A 17,797-nucleotide genomic window follows, 5' to 3' on the forward strand; every position below is an offset into this window, starting at 1 on the left:
TTAGTTTAATACTTAATAAATATTATTGCTTGTTCAAGATAAGAAAGGAGATTTTTTCCATTGGAAAAGGAGAGGAGAGAGAAAAACAATATGATCAACATCATGATATTTCTGTTGTTATATTTAAATTTTTAAAAAATCATGACATGGAGGGGAAAAGTACAACTGGATCACACCTGAGGGAACCAACAAAATCTAAGAGTTCAAGGATGGCTTCCTGGAGAAAATACAACTAAACCAAAGGAGATGGATGAGAAGAAGTTTTGCAATATTTTGGGGTGGGTTGGGGTTGGGAGGGAGCTGTCCATAAAAACAATAAATCAAGTGTCTGGATTCTTCAAGGAACTTAAAATTCGGTAGAGCTGAAATTTCCAGTTTAACTAGGGAAATAATGAGAGATAAAAATAGAGTTAGCAGCAGCCATATTTTAAGGATTTTATTATACATGTTAAGGAGTTTTCATTTCATCCTGGGGAAAATGTGAAGCCATGGAAGGGCTAGAAAGGAGAATGACTTCATTAGATTTGCATTTTAGAAAAATTCTTTGGTTACAACTTGAAAAAAAACAGAGTGGTAAGTAAGCCTGAAGGTAAATACATAAGCCTGAAGTCCAGCAGCCCTGGAAGGAGTGTTTGAGTATTCCAGAGGAGAAGTAATGGTGGTCTAAACTAGGAGAGAGGCACCTAGGCCTGGAGGGCAGGGACAGGTTACAGAGTTCTGAAGGCTGTGTACTTACTTGGTAAGACTTGGTTGATTGAAAGGGAGCAGCTAAGAGAAAGGTCAAGAACAACTTTAGAGTATTCTCCATTGGCTAATGGGATGTGCCCTTTACAGAGAGGGAACACAAGATAAAAGATGGTGAACAAAGAGTTAGTTCAGCGGGAAGACAAGGAGCTTAAAAAAATAGACTCTGTGTGATAGAACCGTGACATTTTTCCCGTAAGTGTTTACCACTTCCATTACAGATAAACAAGAGCTGGTCTTAGTTTAATGGGGTTTATTCCATGCTGTCTCTCATACCTTCTACCTCTTTATTAGTGCAAATATTTCTATGTGGCAACAGAGATCTTCAACTTTCATTAAATTTTCTCCTTTTCCCCTCCCTGCTCTTTTGGGGAGAGGGGCTTGAAGACCACACTGTAAAAATTGTATTTTATAGTAATACATCCACATTATGCTATGAGAGTTATCAGTAGAATCAAGAGAAATGTCATCTGTGTTATAAGTGATTTTCTTGGAAAAAATTGAAGAACAAATTAAGTCTCTCACAAGCTATCCAAGACCCTGTGGGGAAGGCACAGAAGTGGCAAAAGGGAATTAGGAGGACTCGAACAGAGACCATGAAACTGCCACGAACACTCAAAAGCCTGTGGGAGATGAATTCCATGGATTGGTTAGAGAGTAGATAGAAAATTCACACACAAAAAAATTTAAACCATCCTCACAACTCTATGTGTCTATGACTGAATAACTGGAAGACTTTCTGGTTATAGACTGTACCTATACACTCTTCCAAAATGGTAGAAGCTTACTAAGAGGTTAATTATACATGATCCTGCCTGGAATGAGCTTTGGGGGATACAATGCTTGTGTTTCACATTAGCCTTCATATATTTCTTCAAGTGCCAGACATTCCCATACCCTTTCCCTTTCCCAGCTCTTCTGCTGCCTGGAACACTATGCTTGAATAACTCCAGTTTATCTTTCATAGTCACCCTAAAGGTCACCATCTCAAAAAATTCTTTATAGAATCCCCCTCCCATCCCCACCAAATTGTATACCTGCACATCTTAGATACTCATAACACTCCATTTTTTCCCTTCATTGTACTTGCCATAAATTGATACTATATATTATTTCTAATTATTATTATTTGGTGGGAGTTCTGGAGATTGAACCCCAAAGCATTTTACCACTTAGCTAGATCCCCAGTCCCCTTATTTTATTATTGTTATTTTTATTTTGAGACAAAGTCTCGATAAGTTGCTAGGGGCTCACTGTGTTGCTGAGGCTAGCCTTGAACTTGTGGTCCTCCTGTCTCAGACTCCCACTAAGTGACTAGGATTATAGGCATGGGCTACTGCACCCAGCTAATTATTTTTTTAATATTCATTTGCCCCAGAAAGACAGGAGACACTTTTTATCCTCAGAGGTCTTAGCACCTAACCTTAGACTTGGCAGCAATTTAGCTTCCATTGGAGGTCAAAATGTCAGTCAAAGGCCTTTGACCTTGCCAGCCCTATCCACAGCAGTGATGGTTAAAGCTCTGATGAGTTATGGGATTTAGGAGCACTCGTTGAACTTGCAGTACTTTTTCATCTCACCAGAGGTCTCTTTCTCTACACAGTTGGAGCAGAAAGAACTGCTTCCTTATGTTTACAGCTCTCAACCTTGATGCCCAGTGTGGTTGTGGGACTCCATGGCCACTTTGTCTGGGATCCTTTCAGAAATACAGAATCCCAAGCCCCACCTGAGACAAATTGAATCCAAATCTGCATTTTAACAAGATCCTCAGGGTTATCTGTACACACATTGAATACCGAGAGTGCTATTGTGCAGGATATATCCAATATGGGAAACAATGAAAAAAAAATCCACCCTCCTAAGTGGCCTTTTTTCACAAGGGACATTCCTACCATATTTACAGAAGAACTTAGAAGAAGGTTTAGAGTGAGTTTGTTTTTATTATGAATATAAAATATACCTACAACATAATAATTATTTACACATTTACAGTCTGCATTTCCTTTCATATTTTGAGATCAAACTCAGTTCTTCATGGCCCCATCAGCCAATCCTTCTACTACCCTTCGCTTACACTCATGACGTTCTTTTGCTTTGGTACACTGTGTGACTTGGTTAAAACTGCAACAACAACCAGGCCCGGGGTGAAATGGCTGGCTTTACTGTCTTTTTTTTACTGAATTGCTTTCATGCTCTTGTTTCCTTTCCTGTTACTACATGCCTTCCATTGCTTAACCCAAACATCAGCATTAAAACTCCAGAAGAAAAGAGGGCTGCAATAATCACCCTTGTCCTTTAAAAAATACCTTAAACTATCATCATGAGTGAGGACATATAATAAGCTGGCACTTAGAACATTGTACCTTTGCATGGTTTAAGAACCATCTATGGAAAGGCTCTGACAATGTTATGCACAAATTAAGTTTTGCCCAACAAATGATGCTCATGAAAGTCAGAATAACCGTGCCATTGAAGTCAATAAATAAATAAGCATTGAAGTCAATAAATAAATAAAAACAGTGAGTTTCACTAATATTAATTTAAATAGGTATAATATCCCTGGGGTTTCTTGAAACTTCCTTAGGTATGTCTTCCTAACAAGTTGACAAACAAGCTGGATCTTATGGCTAGTTACTCTTCTTTTGGGCTACGCCTTCAAAAAAAAAAAAAAAAAAAAAAACAGTGAACAGCTACTGATGAAGAGTCTCGGGTTCTCTTAAAATGTAGCTATACGAGAGCTTTTGTAGGAGTTTTCCTTGAGGCTGTCAAATATTGCTTTGGTTCCATTCTGCCAGTGTAGCACCAAATCCATTGGGGTCTTCCCAGCCTAGTCAAAAGAGAGAAGGAAAGTTGACTTGCATGTGAACAATCAGTTCCCATCCTCTGTGTGTATGCTAACAAAATACATGTTATCAAGGTGTTTTATGGTTTCTACTATAAGTGATTTGCATTTTATATTCAAACAAGCCTTCGCTGTTTCTCATAGGAATGCTTTGGGTATTTTATATTAGCTTTTTTATTTTATTTTGTTCCTGTGAGACATTGGTAATATCCCAGGTCCTTAGACATTAAGTGACAAGAGCAACCCAAGTCATTTTGAAGTTTGAAAAAACAAAAGTGCCTGTATACATCTCCAATATCCTGTGGAATTAATAGCTCCAGGAAGTGGTACTATCCTTTTTGGTCCTATTGTTTTGAAAAATAGTCTGGTTTTGGTTTTTGGTTGTCTATTTTGTTTCATTTGTTTTGTTGGACACTGGGGATTGTAGAGTACCCCTGGCTACTTCCCCAGATCTTTTTATTTTTGAGAAAGGATCTCGAGACATTGCCAGATCCTCCTGCCTCAGCTTCCCCAGTCACTGGGATTATAGGTGTGCATCCCTACACCCAGCAGAAAATAATTCTTGAATTGATGTGAACTCTTGACAAATGAGCCACCGCAGCACCTCTGCTTAGCACTCAGATGCTGCTCTGTGCACTTTGGTTTAGCACTCAGGTGACTTCTATTGAAAGCAGATTTTCCACAGCTTCTCAGGATTTGCACTAGGTCTTCCCAGGGAACTTACTCTTCTTGGAGTTGATGTCAATGACGTGTGTGAATAAATAATTTTTGATCAAATTTTGTTCTCCCTTATACACACATCTCAAGATATTTACAAATATTAAAACCATGTCATCTTTCAATGCTTGTCTTTAGCTATGAGAAGTCCTAAAAATTTATTCCGAAGTATGCTTTAAGCCAGAGATTGAAAACTAGAAGCTTTGAGATGCAAATCAGTCTAGAGATCTATTATGTTTTGCCCAGATTAGATTTGACTTTTTTTTTTTTTTAAGTTAGACTTAATTGGCAACAGTTGGACATCAAGCAATTTCCTAACAGGATTTGTACAAAAATCAGAAGATGGCACCTGTGATCCAGACAATAAAAATGTAAGGGGTTGGGAAAAAGCCATACTGGGTCATGTGCACACACCCCAGGAGCCACTCATTTAAGTCATTTACATGATCTACCTGACCCTTGGGGAGTCTGATCGTCTTGTCCCCACAAAACTGTATTTTCTGCAGCTTTTTGGATGTTTCTTTGAATCTATTTTTTCTCTTTTAAAAAATTATTAAGATAAAACCAATTTTAGTATCTAGCATGAGGGAACCCTACTGGTTACATTTTCCATCCCAAATAGGCTCCATTTATCACCAATCTTTGTCCTTGTCACCAAGCCAGATATTTTCTTCTTTTTTTAAAATGATAAAATATTCCTTTCAACCTCACAATACCACAAATAAGGAGAGGAAATTATTTGCATTTAGAAAATGACTCTTTTCCTTTATTGTAAAGTAATTCTCCAAAATCTTCAAAATTATTTCTCCAGTAATTTATACTCATTCCTCCTCCTGATATTTTTAAAGCCCACATTAGATGCTGTTTGCCTGGGAATTTATGCCATAGAAAAAGTTGCTTACATTCCCTGCTTACTGATGAAGTTAATATGTACTTATGAAAGAATTTTCAAGGCCTTAATATAGGAAATTATTTTGAGATATATACAGATAAGCCAAAATGAAGAATGGATGGGAAGTTATCTGAAAAATATAGGCTTTTCTATAAAAAAAAAAAACTACCCGGGAAGAAAGCAGTAATGTTTCATGTGGTTATTTATAAGGAGAGAAAGACTATTCTGAATCATACTGATCAGATATTGATTACTTTTAGTTCATTGACTCCATTGACCCCTGTGGAGTTTTAGGCCATTTTTCAGGAACTAACCCAAGCTCTGCTCAGCCAGGAATGACAAAGGCAGGTTGAATTTCTTTCATGCAGGTATTTGTGTAGGTGAGCTATTTTGACCATTTTTTACTTTCAAGACAGAATTATTAGACACTGAAGGTATAGCAGTAGCTATGGCTCTACCCATTTCTGACCACATGACCTGAGTCTTTGCCAAAATCGACAGCATCCTTATGGAAATGAGCAGGAACACTTAAATCATCAGTGGATCCCCCAAAATAAAACCATGTGGGAATATAATTTCAAGCCTTAGGAAATTCTGGGAATTAGGAGGCCTGCGAGCTCTGCCCGTTGTTTGCAGTACTTACACAGTTCTTGATGTTGAGGTCTGCGCCATACATAATGAGGAGTCTGATCATCTTGTAACGATTCAGTCTCACGGCGTCGTGCAGTGGGGTATCTCCCTCCTAGAAAGGTAGAGCCAATAGGCTAGTGATAGGTCTGAAGCCAGCAGTGGGTCCCGTCCGGGCACCCCTGCTTGCCAGAGTGATTCCAAAAAACAATCCAACAAACTCAGCAGCCCAGCTTTGTCCGGCTACTCACTCTGTCTTTGGCATTGAGGTCTGCCTCACAGGCGATGAGGTGCTCAGCGCACTCGTAGTGACCGGTCCTCACCGCCACGTGCAGGGCTGTACTGAGCAGCTGGAAAATGGGAAGACATGGTTGATTGGCTGGAAGTGAAGACAGAGCCTGTCCTAGACCCCAAGGCAGGTGCAAGGGGGGACATGGCTAGGGTGCCCACACAGCCCACTTTGCCAGATGACCTCAGTGGAGAGGTGGGGTTGGGAAGAGGCTGGGAGGATGGCAGAGAGAAGGAGGGAGATCCGAAGGGGAAATACCTTATCTCGGGCGCTGATTTTTGCGCCTTTGTTCAGCAGCAATTTTAAGACATCCAAATTCCCCCCACGGCATGCCCAATGGATGGCTGTGGATTCAAGCTGTACCAGAAGGTAAAAGGACACAACGAGAGAACCTGGTCAGGAGGATTTGTACTGGGTTTCTAAGGCCCAGGGGAATGCAGGTGTGCTAGGGCATCCATGAGGTACTAGGTGGTCCCCAGGTTAATTAATTCTAACTATTATAGATGAAGATTCTTACCAAGTATTGTAATTTAACTGCCTAAATATGTTCCCTGTTGTCCTTTCCTACCAGGAGAGCCTCAGAACCTCAACTGCCTTTTCTTGTCATCAATGCACATTGTTCTTTTAGTAGATTTCCTCCTCTCTGCTCTATTTGGTTTATCTCTGGACTCCAAATCCCACACTCCTGAATTTTGGTGTCACTACATGCAAACTTTATTGCTGTTGTTGTTGCTTCTTTAATTCTTTTTCAACTTGTTTGGTCTTTAGATTCGGTTTTGGCCAAGTTCTTTGAATATTTGATATTCTTTTTCTACTTTACTATAACATCAAATTGAGCTGCATTTAAATAAATGAAGCCTTTTCCCAGCCCAGTCTTCAGTTCATGAAATATACTGTATACTGGTCTTTGTAGAAATCACAGTGGTTGAATTATTGAGCTCTGAATAGCAGCTACTTTCCTTGGATGCAATTCATTTAGTATGCAGTCTAGCTCCAAATCTCATCGGTGGCAATTGGCATCTCTCACATAAAGTGCGCAGCTAAAAATTTCTTATATATTGCTGGCAGCCCAGGGGCCAAGAACAGGCTGCTGTGTATAATGGGAGGGCAGAGGTGTTGAAAGGCAAGTGTCAACTGTATGACTTCTCAGTAATGCTACTGACTTGATAATGACCCAACTCTTTGATGAGGTTATTGAATTCTGTTCAACAGCTTTCACTTCCTCTCTCTTCCCCAGAACACTCCCCCTCCTCAGCATGTATGGGAAATACTTTCCACATGACCTAGTCCCATCTTCCAACTTTCTTTTGTATGGAGAAATGAGCTTTTGCCTGGTTCTCTCAGATCAATTTTCAATCCAATCAGCCCAGTTTTTTAGGATAGGTTTTCTTGAGCTTCATATAGTCTACTTATTTTGGTTCATTTCCAAGCAAAGAAATATATTTACCATATCACGGAATTCAATCTGGGCTCCAGCTTCCATTAACTTCTTTACAATTGCCAAATGTCCTTCCAAGCATGCTCTGTGAAGAGCTGTCCGTTTATACTGTCAGAGATTTAAAAAAGAGATAGCGATGTATATATAAATGTTCACCATCCTTTCAGAGGTATGAAGCTGGGGACTCTGGTGGCCTAACTGACAGAAACTTGAGTACTTCTTTATGAACAGAAAAGCCAAAGTTAACAATTTCAGAATTAGAATAATTATCTCACAACTATGATTGGAGCTTCCTGCCACATATTTTTCTAAGTGCTCAAAGGCTTACACTGAGGGATGTGGACTTAAAACCTCAAAGCTACCTAAATACTGACATTTCCCTTTCTTGTATTTTACACTTTTCTTGTTCATGTAGCATTTTGTTATGCCGATCAATTTTCTTCCATTCAAAATTGTTGTTAGCTTGAATATCAAAAAGGATTTAGTTCATTTCCTTGAAAGAATGGGAGACTCATTTTTAATAGGATCCCCCATCTCAGTTCATGGGGTGAAAATTACAAAAGGATTAGTGATTTCTGGTAAATTGGCTTCATGTGAGTGAATTAATAGGCTATTAGAGCTGGAAAAACTTTGGACATTTTTTCACTGTAGTAGACTAGGTTTACAGATTAAGGAAACTGAGGCTTAAAGAATGCATTTGAGCTTGCTCAAAATCAAATAGCCAAGTAAGAGTAGAGCTGGAACTTGAACTCCAGTTTCCAGATTGCCTGTCTAGTATTGATGTGTTTGGCTCCAACCAAAGATGATGTTAATAATATATTTCTCCAAAAGTAACTTTTAGACCCTGCCTTGTTAAGTCTTTCCCAAGGATCTGAGAAATTAAAGACAAACTCAAAATCAGCCAGAATTATATGAATACAAAAACCAATCCATTGCACTAATCCAGAATTTTTTTTGGGGGGGTGGGGGGTGGGGGGGGAGGGCAACTGCACTCTCCTGTTATGCTTCTGGCAGATGTGGCAACAGCTGGGGAAACTGTTTCAGGTCGAAAGACTTTGGCACCAAAGTCTCAAGGCTTCAGTAAAACATTAGAAACACAAAATTAATGATCTGGATTTTGCAGTGCTTGAAATAAAACTTACCTCATCACAGACATCTGGATTGTTCTTGTCTGACAAGAATTTTTCTACTACTGGCAGTTTATTCTCCAGAGCAGCCTTCAGAAACCTAGGCACATCCACAGGTTCTGTCTAAAGCCAAAAAAAAAAAAAAAAAAAAAAAAAAAAAAAAAAGCGTGAGAATCACTGTGAACTGTCCTACATTCAGTCAAACCCTCCACCAGTATTTGCTCCCCTCTATCACAACACTGGATATTAATACTTCAGAACCAAACAGTCCTTACAATGATTTCAGGTTCCGGTTCCTTCACAACTGGAACTTTAGTTTTCCTGTATTTTTTCCTTTTTTTCAGTTGAATGATTATTTCAAGGTCTTCTAAATTCTCAAGCTTTGATCTTTGTTCTAGTTTTTTCTTTTTGAGCTAAAAAAAGAAATCCAGGTGTCAAAAACGTGGTGAATTCTACTTGGCATGCCTTCTGCTGTTGTCTAAACAAAATCTGCAAAGTCTGACACAAGTATGTGAACAGTTTGAGCAAGAAAATTTTTAAAAAAATTAAATAATTCTTTGACTTTGGTTTAGTAATTTCTTATGCAGGTAGTTGGGGTTCTAATTTTTAGCTAATTGCCTTCATGCTTTCTTCCTTTGCTTGTAGATCAGCCCTTGACTAACTGGAGACACGATCTAGTCGCTGAGTGATGATTTCCTAATTAATGCCATAAATAAGCCTCAGATTTCTGTAGAATTTTATCATGCTCAAAAATTAAAGTTTTTTTTCAGCCCCAAAGAATCTAATAATAAATATTAAGTTCTGAAATATAGTGCCATTCTCTAGTGGTGGCCCACTAGTCAGGGAGTACTGCAAACTGATGCACATTTTATCTGTGTTAGTAAGTAGTCAAACTTCGCTTGGCAACAGAGATTGTGTCAATACAGATAACAGATACAGTCTAACTGATCCATGGACCACAAACCACATTATTGAGAAAAAGAGATCTCCTTTACTTGAGATTAAGTAAACAAAATAGGGCATTGGAAATTCATATGACATGATTATCTCTTTAAGCCTGTTTCTCAATCAAACATGCTCATAGCACATTAAATCATTGATTCAGAATCCAGCAGTCATGGTCTTTTCTAAGAATTCTTTTCCCAAACCTATTCCATATATTTTGCCTCTTTTAGGATTAAAATTTGGTCCAGAAAACATCTCTGGAGTGGTTTTATTTTCTTTCTTCTTCCTTTCTTCCATGGTGCCTCCATCCCTCACCCAGCGCCAACCCTCCGCAATAATAGATTCCATGAAAGGTTCTCACCTCTGCCTCTCGCTGTTTCTCACTTATCCACTGTTGCTCCCCCACATTCACATGGTGGGCTGGAAGTGTCTTTAGATCTTCTTGCTTTTCCAAAGTGACAGCAGCTTCATATTCTCCATCTCTGAAATCCTCTGGAAGGAATACCCCTGCCTCCCCGTGGTTATTCTTCTTTCCTGTGACCTGCAAAGGAAGAGGATAGCACGGTCAGAAGGAGCAGTGCCCTTACTGGGGTCATTCTCCACAGAGGATGCTGCAGGAGGTTCTTGGTCCTTCCTCCCTGGTGACAGGCACCTCCATGTGGTACACTCTCAGACGGCTACAGATAACCCAGGATTACCTTCAGGTGCATGTCCACTCTCTCAGTTAAAGTAAGGCTCAGTGTAGGTTGAAATATTTAAATCCACTTTGAGTCCACATAATCAGACTTCTTCTAGGAGATTGACAACCCCTTCTCTGCTTATTTAAAATTCCCTAGTTTTAGGTAATTTTGATAACTCTCAGCATTGACTTGGAAAATTTCCAGCCATATATTCTTGCAAAAAAAAAAAAATCTTCCCTAAGGCATTTTGATAACTACCTGTGATTCCACACTATAGTAATAAAACCAAAGGAGAACATAATAAATAGGAAATATGCAGAGAATTCATTACTGGCAGCTTCATTTTATTCCAATTTCACTCGCTTCATCACATATACCAACCCCTTTTTTCCAAACATGACATTCTCAGAGTTCCCTTGCATTATGCTTGAAAGAAAAAGGCATCTCAACTTTCAAATTAAAACCAAGATGAGCCAGTTTTCCTTGTGTAAAAATAATGTGTCTTACATACCAGTTCCTCTACTTTCAGTACCATCATGTTGGTGGCAGTGGTCTGCGTGTCTCTCTCCTGTGGAATGAGCCCCTGGAGTTGGCCTGCTGAGCCTCTCCACACCAGTCAGCTTAAATAGCTTGGGCAGGGTGAGATAATCTTCCAACCTGGGAACACAAGTAACACCCACCACCCCCACTAGTGGCCAACTCAGAGGCAGGTGAATTTTCATTCCAGACTCAATGTCTGGGAAGCCCGAGAGGGAGGGGATGACAAGAGCACTCTGCTGAATATGTGAATCAGGAAGAAATGTGAGAGGGCCATTCCTTTGGCAATGACCACACTGCTCAGCAATGTGAGTCATCCTATTTATCGAGAAGTCAGGGGACAGCTGTCTGTTGATATTGCACCACATCACTGCTCTTTTTCCTTCTTTGTCAGTTTTCATATGACTAACCTATCAAGAAAATGTGAATGCTCTGCATATCACACTCCCAGTAATATCTTTCTGATAACCAGAATTATCAACACTTCACTTTGGGGAAGTGTTGCCTCAGGGCATCCTATTTCTGTGGGTAAACAGCCTGAGAGGAAAGCATCCGGGTCCTGATGACACTTGTCTATATCTGTTTGGAATTCTCTGGAGTGATGTCTGGGGCTAAAATGGCTCCATGACATGCCACCTTACTTACCATTATTATAAGAAATTAAAAGCATTCAGTAATGCATTTTTATTTTATAGTGTCATTGGCCATAATTAGCACATGACATGTACACTGTGTTCTAAAACAGCATACTAACTGGAGCATTTTTCCTTCGAAATGGATCAGAGTGGTCCAGAGATAGATTATATGAGACCAGTTATTAGCAACAACATGACCTTGATTTGGTTATTGAGATAAACTCCTCAAATGCTATGGGAAAGAAACCATCCATGGGAATTTGTTGAGAGAGAGAGAGAGAGAGAGAGAGAATAAAAAGAAGAGAAAATAAAGATTTGGGCCAGGAGTGGTGGTGCACACTTATAACCCAGGCAATTTGAAAAGTCAAGGCAGAAGGATTGCAAGTTTGAGGCCAGCCTCAAAGGTAGTGAGGCTTTGTCTCAAAAAATAAAAATGAAAGAGACTGAGGATGTAGCTCTGTGGTAAAGCAACCCTGGGTTCAACCTCCAGTACCAGAAAATATATATATATATATATATATATGTTTGGGGCTGGGTATGTGCCTCAGTGGTAGAGTGCCTTCCTAACATTTGTTGCAATCCTAGGGTTTCAACCCCAGCACTGCTCCCCGCCCCCCACAAAAAAGAATATGCCCCCCCCAAAAAAAATTCAGATTCCCCTGACCCTACTACAGCGAATCTGGGGCCAGATATTTACATATATTTCTAAGGATCTGTCTTTTTCAAAGCATCAGATTATTCTGGTATAAGATGTGAGACACATGGCTAGAGGGGTGATGAGCTTTGCTTTGAAGAGGGGTTAAAAAAAAAGATCTCTGTTTATGGTTTCTCATTTCTGAGGTATTAAATTATGAAAATTATTTAGGTTACTATCTTCAAAGCCATTTAAATCTTACTTTTTTTTTTTTTTTTTTGTAAAAGAAAGAAGAGTGAGTAAGAGAAGGGAACTATTGGAAGAGGGCAGTGCTGATTGGGATGTTAAGTAGACATCACCGTCTCCTCAAACTCACCACTCAAACCAATATGGCTGCCATTCTCATCTTCCCGCATTGAAATGACCTGCCAGTGGGTGACATTTCTGGAACTTTCCGAATGAGACACTGACCTCCAAAACCAAAACACTGACAAAGAGGGACCCTACCAATAACTCCTGTATCATGTGTTCTGGTCTACTAATATTCTATCCTATAAGGGGTAGGGGTAACTGAAAGAACTCTCCCACCCTTTCCTTTGAGGTGGGCACAGCTAACACTATTTTTCTTTGGTCTTTTGAAGTGAGAAATAGCAAAGCAAGCTTTTCCTACATTCCATTCTTATACCTTTCTTTCCTAGGCCTAACCCAAACTCAGAGAAGTAAAAGAGATCTCTTTAAGGAAGGGCAGTGGGTTGTTCAGTGGTGTTGGATATGGAATTTCAGAGCTGTTTGTGCCTCAAAAATTGAGCAAGACCAGCACTCTTTGCAAAGAGGATGCTGAGGCACAGCAATGTTAGGTAACTTGCAGATTTCCTGAAGCCTTTTCTACCTAGACCCACTCAGGAACCCCAAAACTGATGGCTCTTTGGTGCTCAAATCACCTCAAAGAATACAAAATGGGTCAGAAGGGCTACCAAACCCTTTTCTCCATTTCATCATTTAATTATCCCCTCAAACCTGACTGATTGTGCACAAAAGGCTCCAGGAAAACTTGAAGAAAACTTTGCAGAGCAGAGCAGTTGAAGAGGGGGTGGCAACATGGGCAGAAACAGAGAGAAAGGAGCCAGCTTGGGTATATTTAGGGCCAGCAAAATCACAGCCAGGCAAACCTTTTCCACACCGATCCAGTTTGTCCTTATAAAGCATGAGGGAATATGCTTTTTGAAAAGAGATTCTAGATGCCTTTAGCTCCTTAGCAACATGTAAGGCAAAATTGTATTTTGAATCATTCGTCAAAATTGAGAACAAAACTTCTCAACTGGAGGAAAGCATCTCCCACTCTCTATTGGCACTGTGGGATTAAACCCAGGAGTGCTCAACTATTGAGCTACATCTCCAGCCTCTTTTTACTTTTTCTTATTTTGAGACAGGGTCTCACTAAGTTGCCTAGTCTGGTCTCAAATTTGTGATCTTCCTGCTTCAGCTTCCCAAGTTGCTGGATTTACTGGCATATGCCACCACACCTGGCTCCTATTTGCCTTCATCTAGCAAACCCTTTCCTTACCAAAATGAATTAAAACAACAAAGTTTCTAGCTGGAACTCCAATCATTTAGCAATGGCAATACCAACCACCTATGACCAGAATGAGCAAGAGAATGATCGCTGAACCTTGCTGATATCAATGCAGGCGACTTTTCTTCCTCTTGTCAGATTTTATGCATTTTGATGGGTGAAGTGAAAAATGACCAGAATTACAACCCTGGCTATAGCTGTTTATAGGAGAAAGTTTAAAAGGCAGAAATATGGGGCCCAAAGCATCCAAACACACCCAGGTTCCTGTGCCATAGCTCAACTCCATGGGTAATTTTGTGTAAAATATGAAATATAACACACTGTACATCTACTCAGACTTTTTGTTTTTCTTATTATATTTTAACTATACACGCAAGATACACATTGCTATTATTAAAATGACGTTGCTCAGTCAAGATCTTATTGGGTGTTGATTTGAAACTTGATTTTTTTTTTCAACTCAATAACAAGTCTTTGAGATTGTCTTCTATCAACCTAAACTGATCTATCTCGTTATTTTAAAAGCCTAGATGATTTTTCATGGATGGACATGGCATTTTTTTAATTTGACCACTCTCCTGTTTATGAACATGTAGACTGTTTTTCACAATGGTCACTTTTATTTGCTACTACCAAAGGCATTTTACAGCACATAAAATTTTATTGTTATTAACACCCCTCATCCTTAGAATACCCATCTCAACACTAAAACGAAGAGCCCCAAGGACAGCAGCCAGATTCCGACTTGGAAGACGTCTTGTTCCACTGTTGTACTTAGAATTGCTCATTCTGCCATCAGCAGTCTCAGCTGCTGCTCACCTTCCTTGGCGCAGAGAAGTGGCTGACTTAGCCTGCCCAGGAATCCAAGCATCCTTACAGCCAAGAATGGCTCGGTTACACATTCGAAAATGCCAACGGGAGGTCACAAAAGGGAAGCAAACAAGGTTTAAGGTTGTTTCCCTTCACCTGCCAACCAGGAATGGAATCACCTGCATTTGAAAAGCTGTAAAGTATTAGGGACATTTGAACAAAATGGTGGCCTCCACCTTCCTCTCAAAGAAGAATCAAAATTGAAATATTGAAATGTTTGAACCCAGGACTCTGGACCGAAGTGCACACAAGCTGCTCTGAGCCAACTGGGCTGTTCACATTGGAAAGTTTCTTTTTGCAACATCAGAGGGCTCCTGACATTAGAGGTAAGTAAAGCTCTCGCTCCTAGATCTGCCAGGAGATGCCTTATTAAAGTAAATGGGTCTCAGTACAAATTCTCAATACAAACATATGTATAAACTCATGTAAACCAACAGACACAAACAGACATATGGACTCTTGTGGAAACGCAAGGAAGCCCAGTCCTCTGTCCATTAAATAATGTCCAGCATAAAAGGTTTACTGGAAGCAGATGAGACTACATGTTAGCAACTGATTTCAGCTAACTTTCATATGTGGCCTAACAGAAGATCTGACAAACCCCTAGCACTCACTCACTACATGTCTAAGACTCTATAGCCATCAAGAAATGCCTCGCACAAACTAGAGCTACATAAGACTTACCTGAGACCCAACAGGATTCTATTGTTCTTTCCTAGCCAAACCACTATCTTGATTTCTCCCTTAAATGAGAAATAATTTGCATTATTTCTAATGGTACTTAACAAATAATCCTCTAGTACTAATCAGAGGTAAAGATAAAATTCTTATGGGTTAGTTACCTCCTCTGGAGTGGGAGCAACTCATTAGCATCTTTCAAACAATCATGAACATCAACAAGTGAGCTTTCAGTTAGGGCTTGAGATGTAAACTGACATTTGGTAGGATAGTGGTTCAAAGGCTGGGTGCATCTCACAGTTAGCTATAAAGCTTTTAAAAATATGCTCATGCCCTGGTCTGGTCTCACTCCAGGTAAATGAAATCCAAAACTTTACACTAGAAATCCAAGTATGGGTATTAAGAAAAAAATTTCCAGCTGGTTCTAATTTCCACCCATCGTTGAGAATACCATTCCAGGACATAAATTTAAGTGAATACATATGTAAATACCATATACACATGTATATTTCTGAAGTGGTGGTTGACAGTCAAGCCATCACTATTCTGTTCTCAGAACTTTGATTGGTAAAGACTCCACCTTTACTAAGACCATGGGAAACAAATACATACAACAAAATGCATTTATTCAGGGCTGGGGATGTAGTTCAGTGAAAGTACATTTGCCTAGCATGCTCTAAGGCCTAGGTTAGATCCTCAGCACCACAAAAAACCAACTAACCAAACACACACACACACACACACACACACAAATAAATCGTGCATTCAATATTTATTTAGCCCTACTGTGTGTCAGACACTTTTCTAGGGCTAAGACAATCACCCTGTCCTCACAGAGCTTACACAGAGTTACTGAAGTGTTTAAGGGGAACTTCAGACCAGGTAACATGCTTCTGCCCCAAGCCGAGGAAGGTGAGAGAAGGAAGCAGCTGTGTGTCTCTCGAGAAGAAGGTGAGGTGAGGAATGAGAGAACCTGGCTTTTGATCTTGGCTTTGTCCTGTGTCATTTGAGCAAGCCCTTTCAGCTCTCACAATTTCCAATCTCAAAAGTTAACAAGAGAGCTTTGAATGGAATGATTTCTAGGTCCTTAAAGTTTTATCAAGACCTCAAAAATCAATGGATCAAAAGGTAGAAATAAACATTCATAACTACAGCATCACGTGCAGACAAGAAGGTTGATTCTCCAAAGCCTCTAAAATAGGAAATGGTCCATAAAGCTTTTACTAAGCCCAATGTCTTTCAACTATTTTCAGTTTGATAAACATAAAAATACCCCTTCTCCTGTTAACATGAATAGAAAATTCAAGATCGACTTGGGGCCAAATCAAAACAAAGCAATGACAACTTTGATAAGGTTTTCAGAACTTCCCAAGTTTGCTAACTAACCCCAGTATCAGAGATTTTTCGATAAGGCCTTTTCCTTTGTCCTCTCCACTCTGAGAATCTCTGCCAAAGCTCTTGCTTGCCTTTGTGGTAAGTGATCAGAAAAGGCTGTGTGACTTTCTATTAAAATTCTTATTTGCCCAAACAATAGGTTATTGTTTAGGCCCTCTCCACTAATTCCCACAGAGGCAGCTCCTCTGACAATCAACATTCTGGGGCTGAGATGAGGACTGGCTGGACTGTCTACAGCAATCTCAGGAAGAATGGTGTGTGGGGGAGAATCAGTTAAAATGTGAATGCATAATGATTCTCCCTCAACTTTCTGAAAAGCCAAATTTACTTCATGAGATGAAATTTCACTGAATGGACAGTGGATGATGGAGAGTTGGCATTGAAGCAGTTTTTGTAAAAAGAAGTCTGATCGTCATAGCAACGCTCTGAAAAGATTTTGATGCAACTTTGGAATTACTTCACACTCAATTACATAGGACATCCACTTGGGGTGAGAGATAAGTGCTTCTGTGACTGCAAACATAGAAAGAAAATCTATTTAACATTTTTAGCCATTTATTAGAGCAGGGAGAATTATTTTTTAAATGCAATTTCTGACTTCAAGAAGGAGTATTGGAAAAAATTTTTCTTGATACACTTTGGGGTTTCCTAGTAAAAGAGAAAATGCTGCAAGACATTTTAACTCTGAATTATTTGGCCATCAGAGAAATTTAGGGCCAGTAAAAAACACTGAGCGGGCTTTGAGTCCAGCACCTTGTCGTCAGGAAAAGCCAGGCTCAGGCAGGTAGGACTTTAAAGACTAAAACCTTCTTTCTATACATCCTGATACCTAGAATCTCACTGCAACACAAGTTTCTTTTGGCTTACCTAAATCTTAACAGTTTAGCCTGTTTGTCTCATTCCAAGAAGCATCACCAACAAAAACATTTATTGAGTACCTTTTAGAATGACTTTGGCCAGTCAAAGGGAACAAAGTTTAAATAGATGTTCCTGCCATAGAAATCTGCCTCCCTCTGTTGGTTCATAAGTAGGTATTATTTATTTTATTATTATTATTTTTGCCATATTGGGGTGCTCTGTCACTGAGCTATATCCCCTGCCACTTTTTATTTTTTATTTTGAAGCAGAGTCTCACTAGGCTGCCCACACTGGCCTCAAACTTGGGATCCTCCTG

At 39.6% G+C, this 17,797-nt stretch overlaps 1 protein-coding gene across 1 annotated transcript; it reads right to left on the reverse strand.

The window, feature by feature from the left end:
* Positions 1 to 2,710: 2,710 nt before the first annotated feature.
* On the reverse strand, positions 2,711 to 10,886 carry Ankrd1 (ankyrin repeat domain 1). The gene is made up of 9 exons (XM_076834812.1): positions 10,813 to 10,886; positions 9,983 to 10,162; positions 8,952 to 9,089; positions 8,692 to 8,799; positions 7,559 to 7,657; positions 6,370 to 6,468; positions 6,074 to 6,172; positions 5,839 to 5,937; positions 2,711 to 3,571 (listed from the first exon to the last, which is right to left on the reverse strand). The coding sequence occupies exons 1-9, from the start codon at positions 10,837 to 10,839 to the stop codon at positions 3,461 to 3,463; spliced, it is 960 nt and encodes a 319-aa protein (XP_076690927.1). The 5' UTR covers positions 10,840 to 10,886; the 3' UTR covers positions 2,711 to 3,460.
* Between the last annotated feature and the right edge of the window lie 6,911 nt (positions 10,887 to 17,797).

This window comes from Callospermophilus lateralis, chromosome 15 (assembly GCF_048772815.1).
Source record: "Callospermophilus lateralis isolate mCalLat2 chromosome 15, mCalLat2.hap1, whole genome shotgun sequence".
Lineage (NCBI taxonomy): Eukaryota > Metazoa > Chordata > Mammalia > Rodentia > Sciuridae > Callospermophilus > Callospermophilus lateralis.

Bases quoted from the DNA above. Each gene is read 5' to 3' on its own strand.
- Ankrd1 (XM_076834812.1), bottom strand. From the start codon at position 10,839: ATGATGGTACTGAAAGTAGAGGAACTG. The intron at 9,090-9,982 runs GTGAGAACCTTT...TTCTTTTTTTAG, and splicing joins AGAAACAGCGAGAGGCAGAG to CTCAAAAAGAAAAAACTAGA. The intron at 6,469-7,558 runs GTAAATATATTT...CTTCTGGTACAG, and splicing joins AGATTGAATTCCGTGATATG to CTTGAATCCACAGCCATCCA.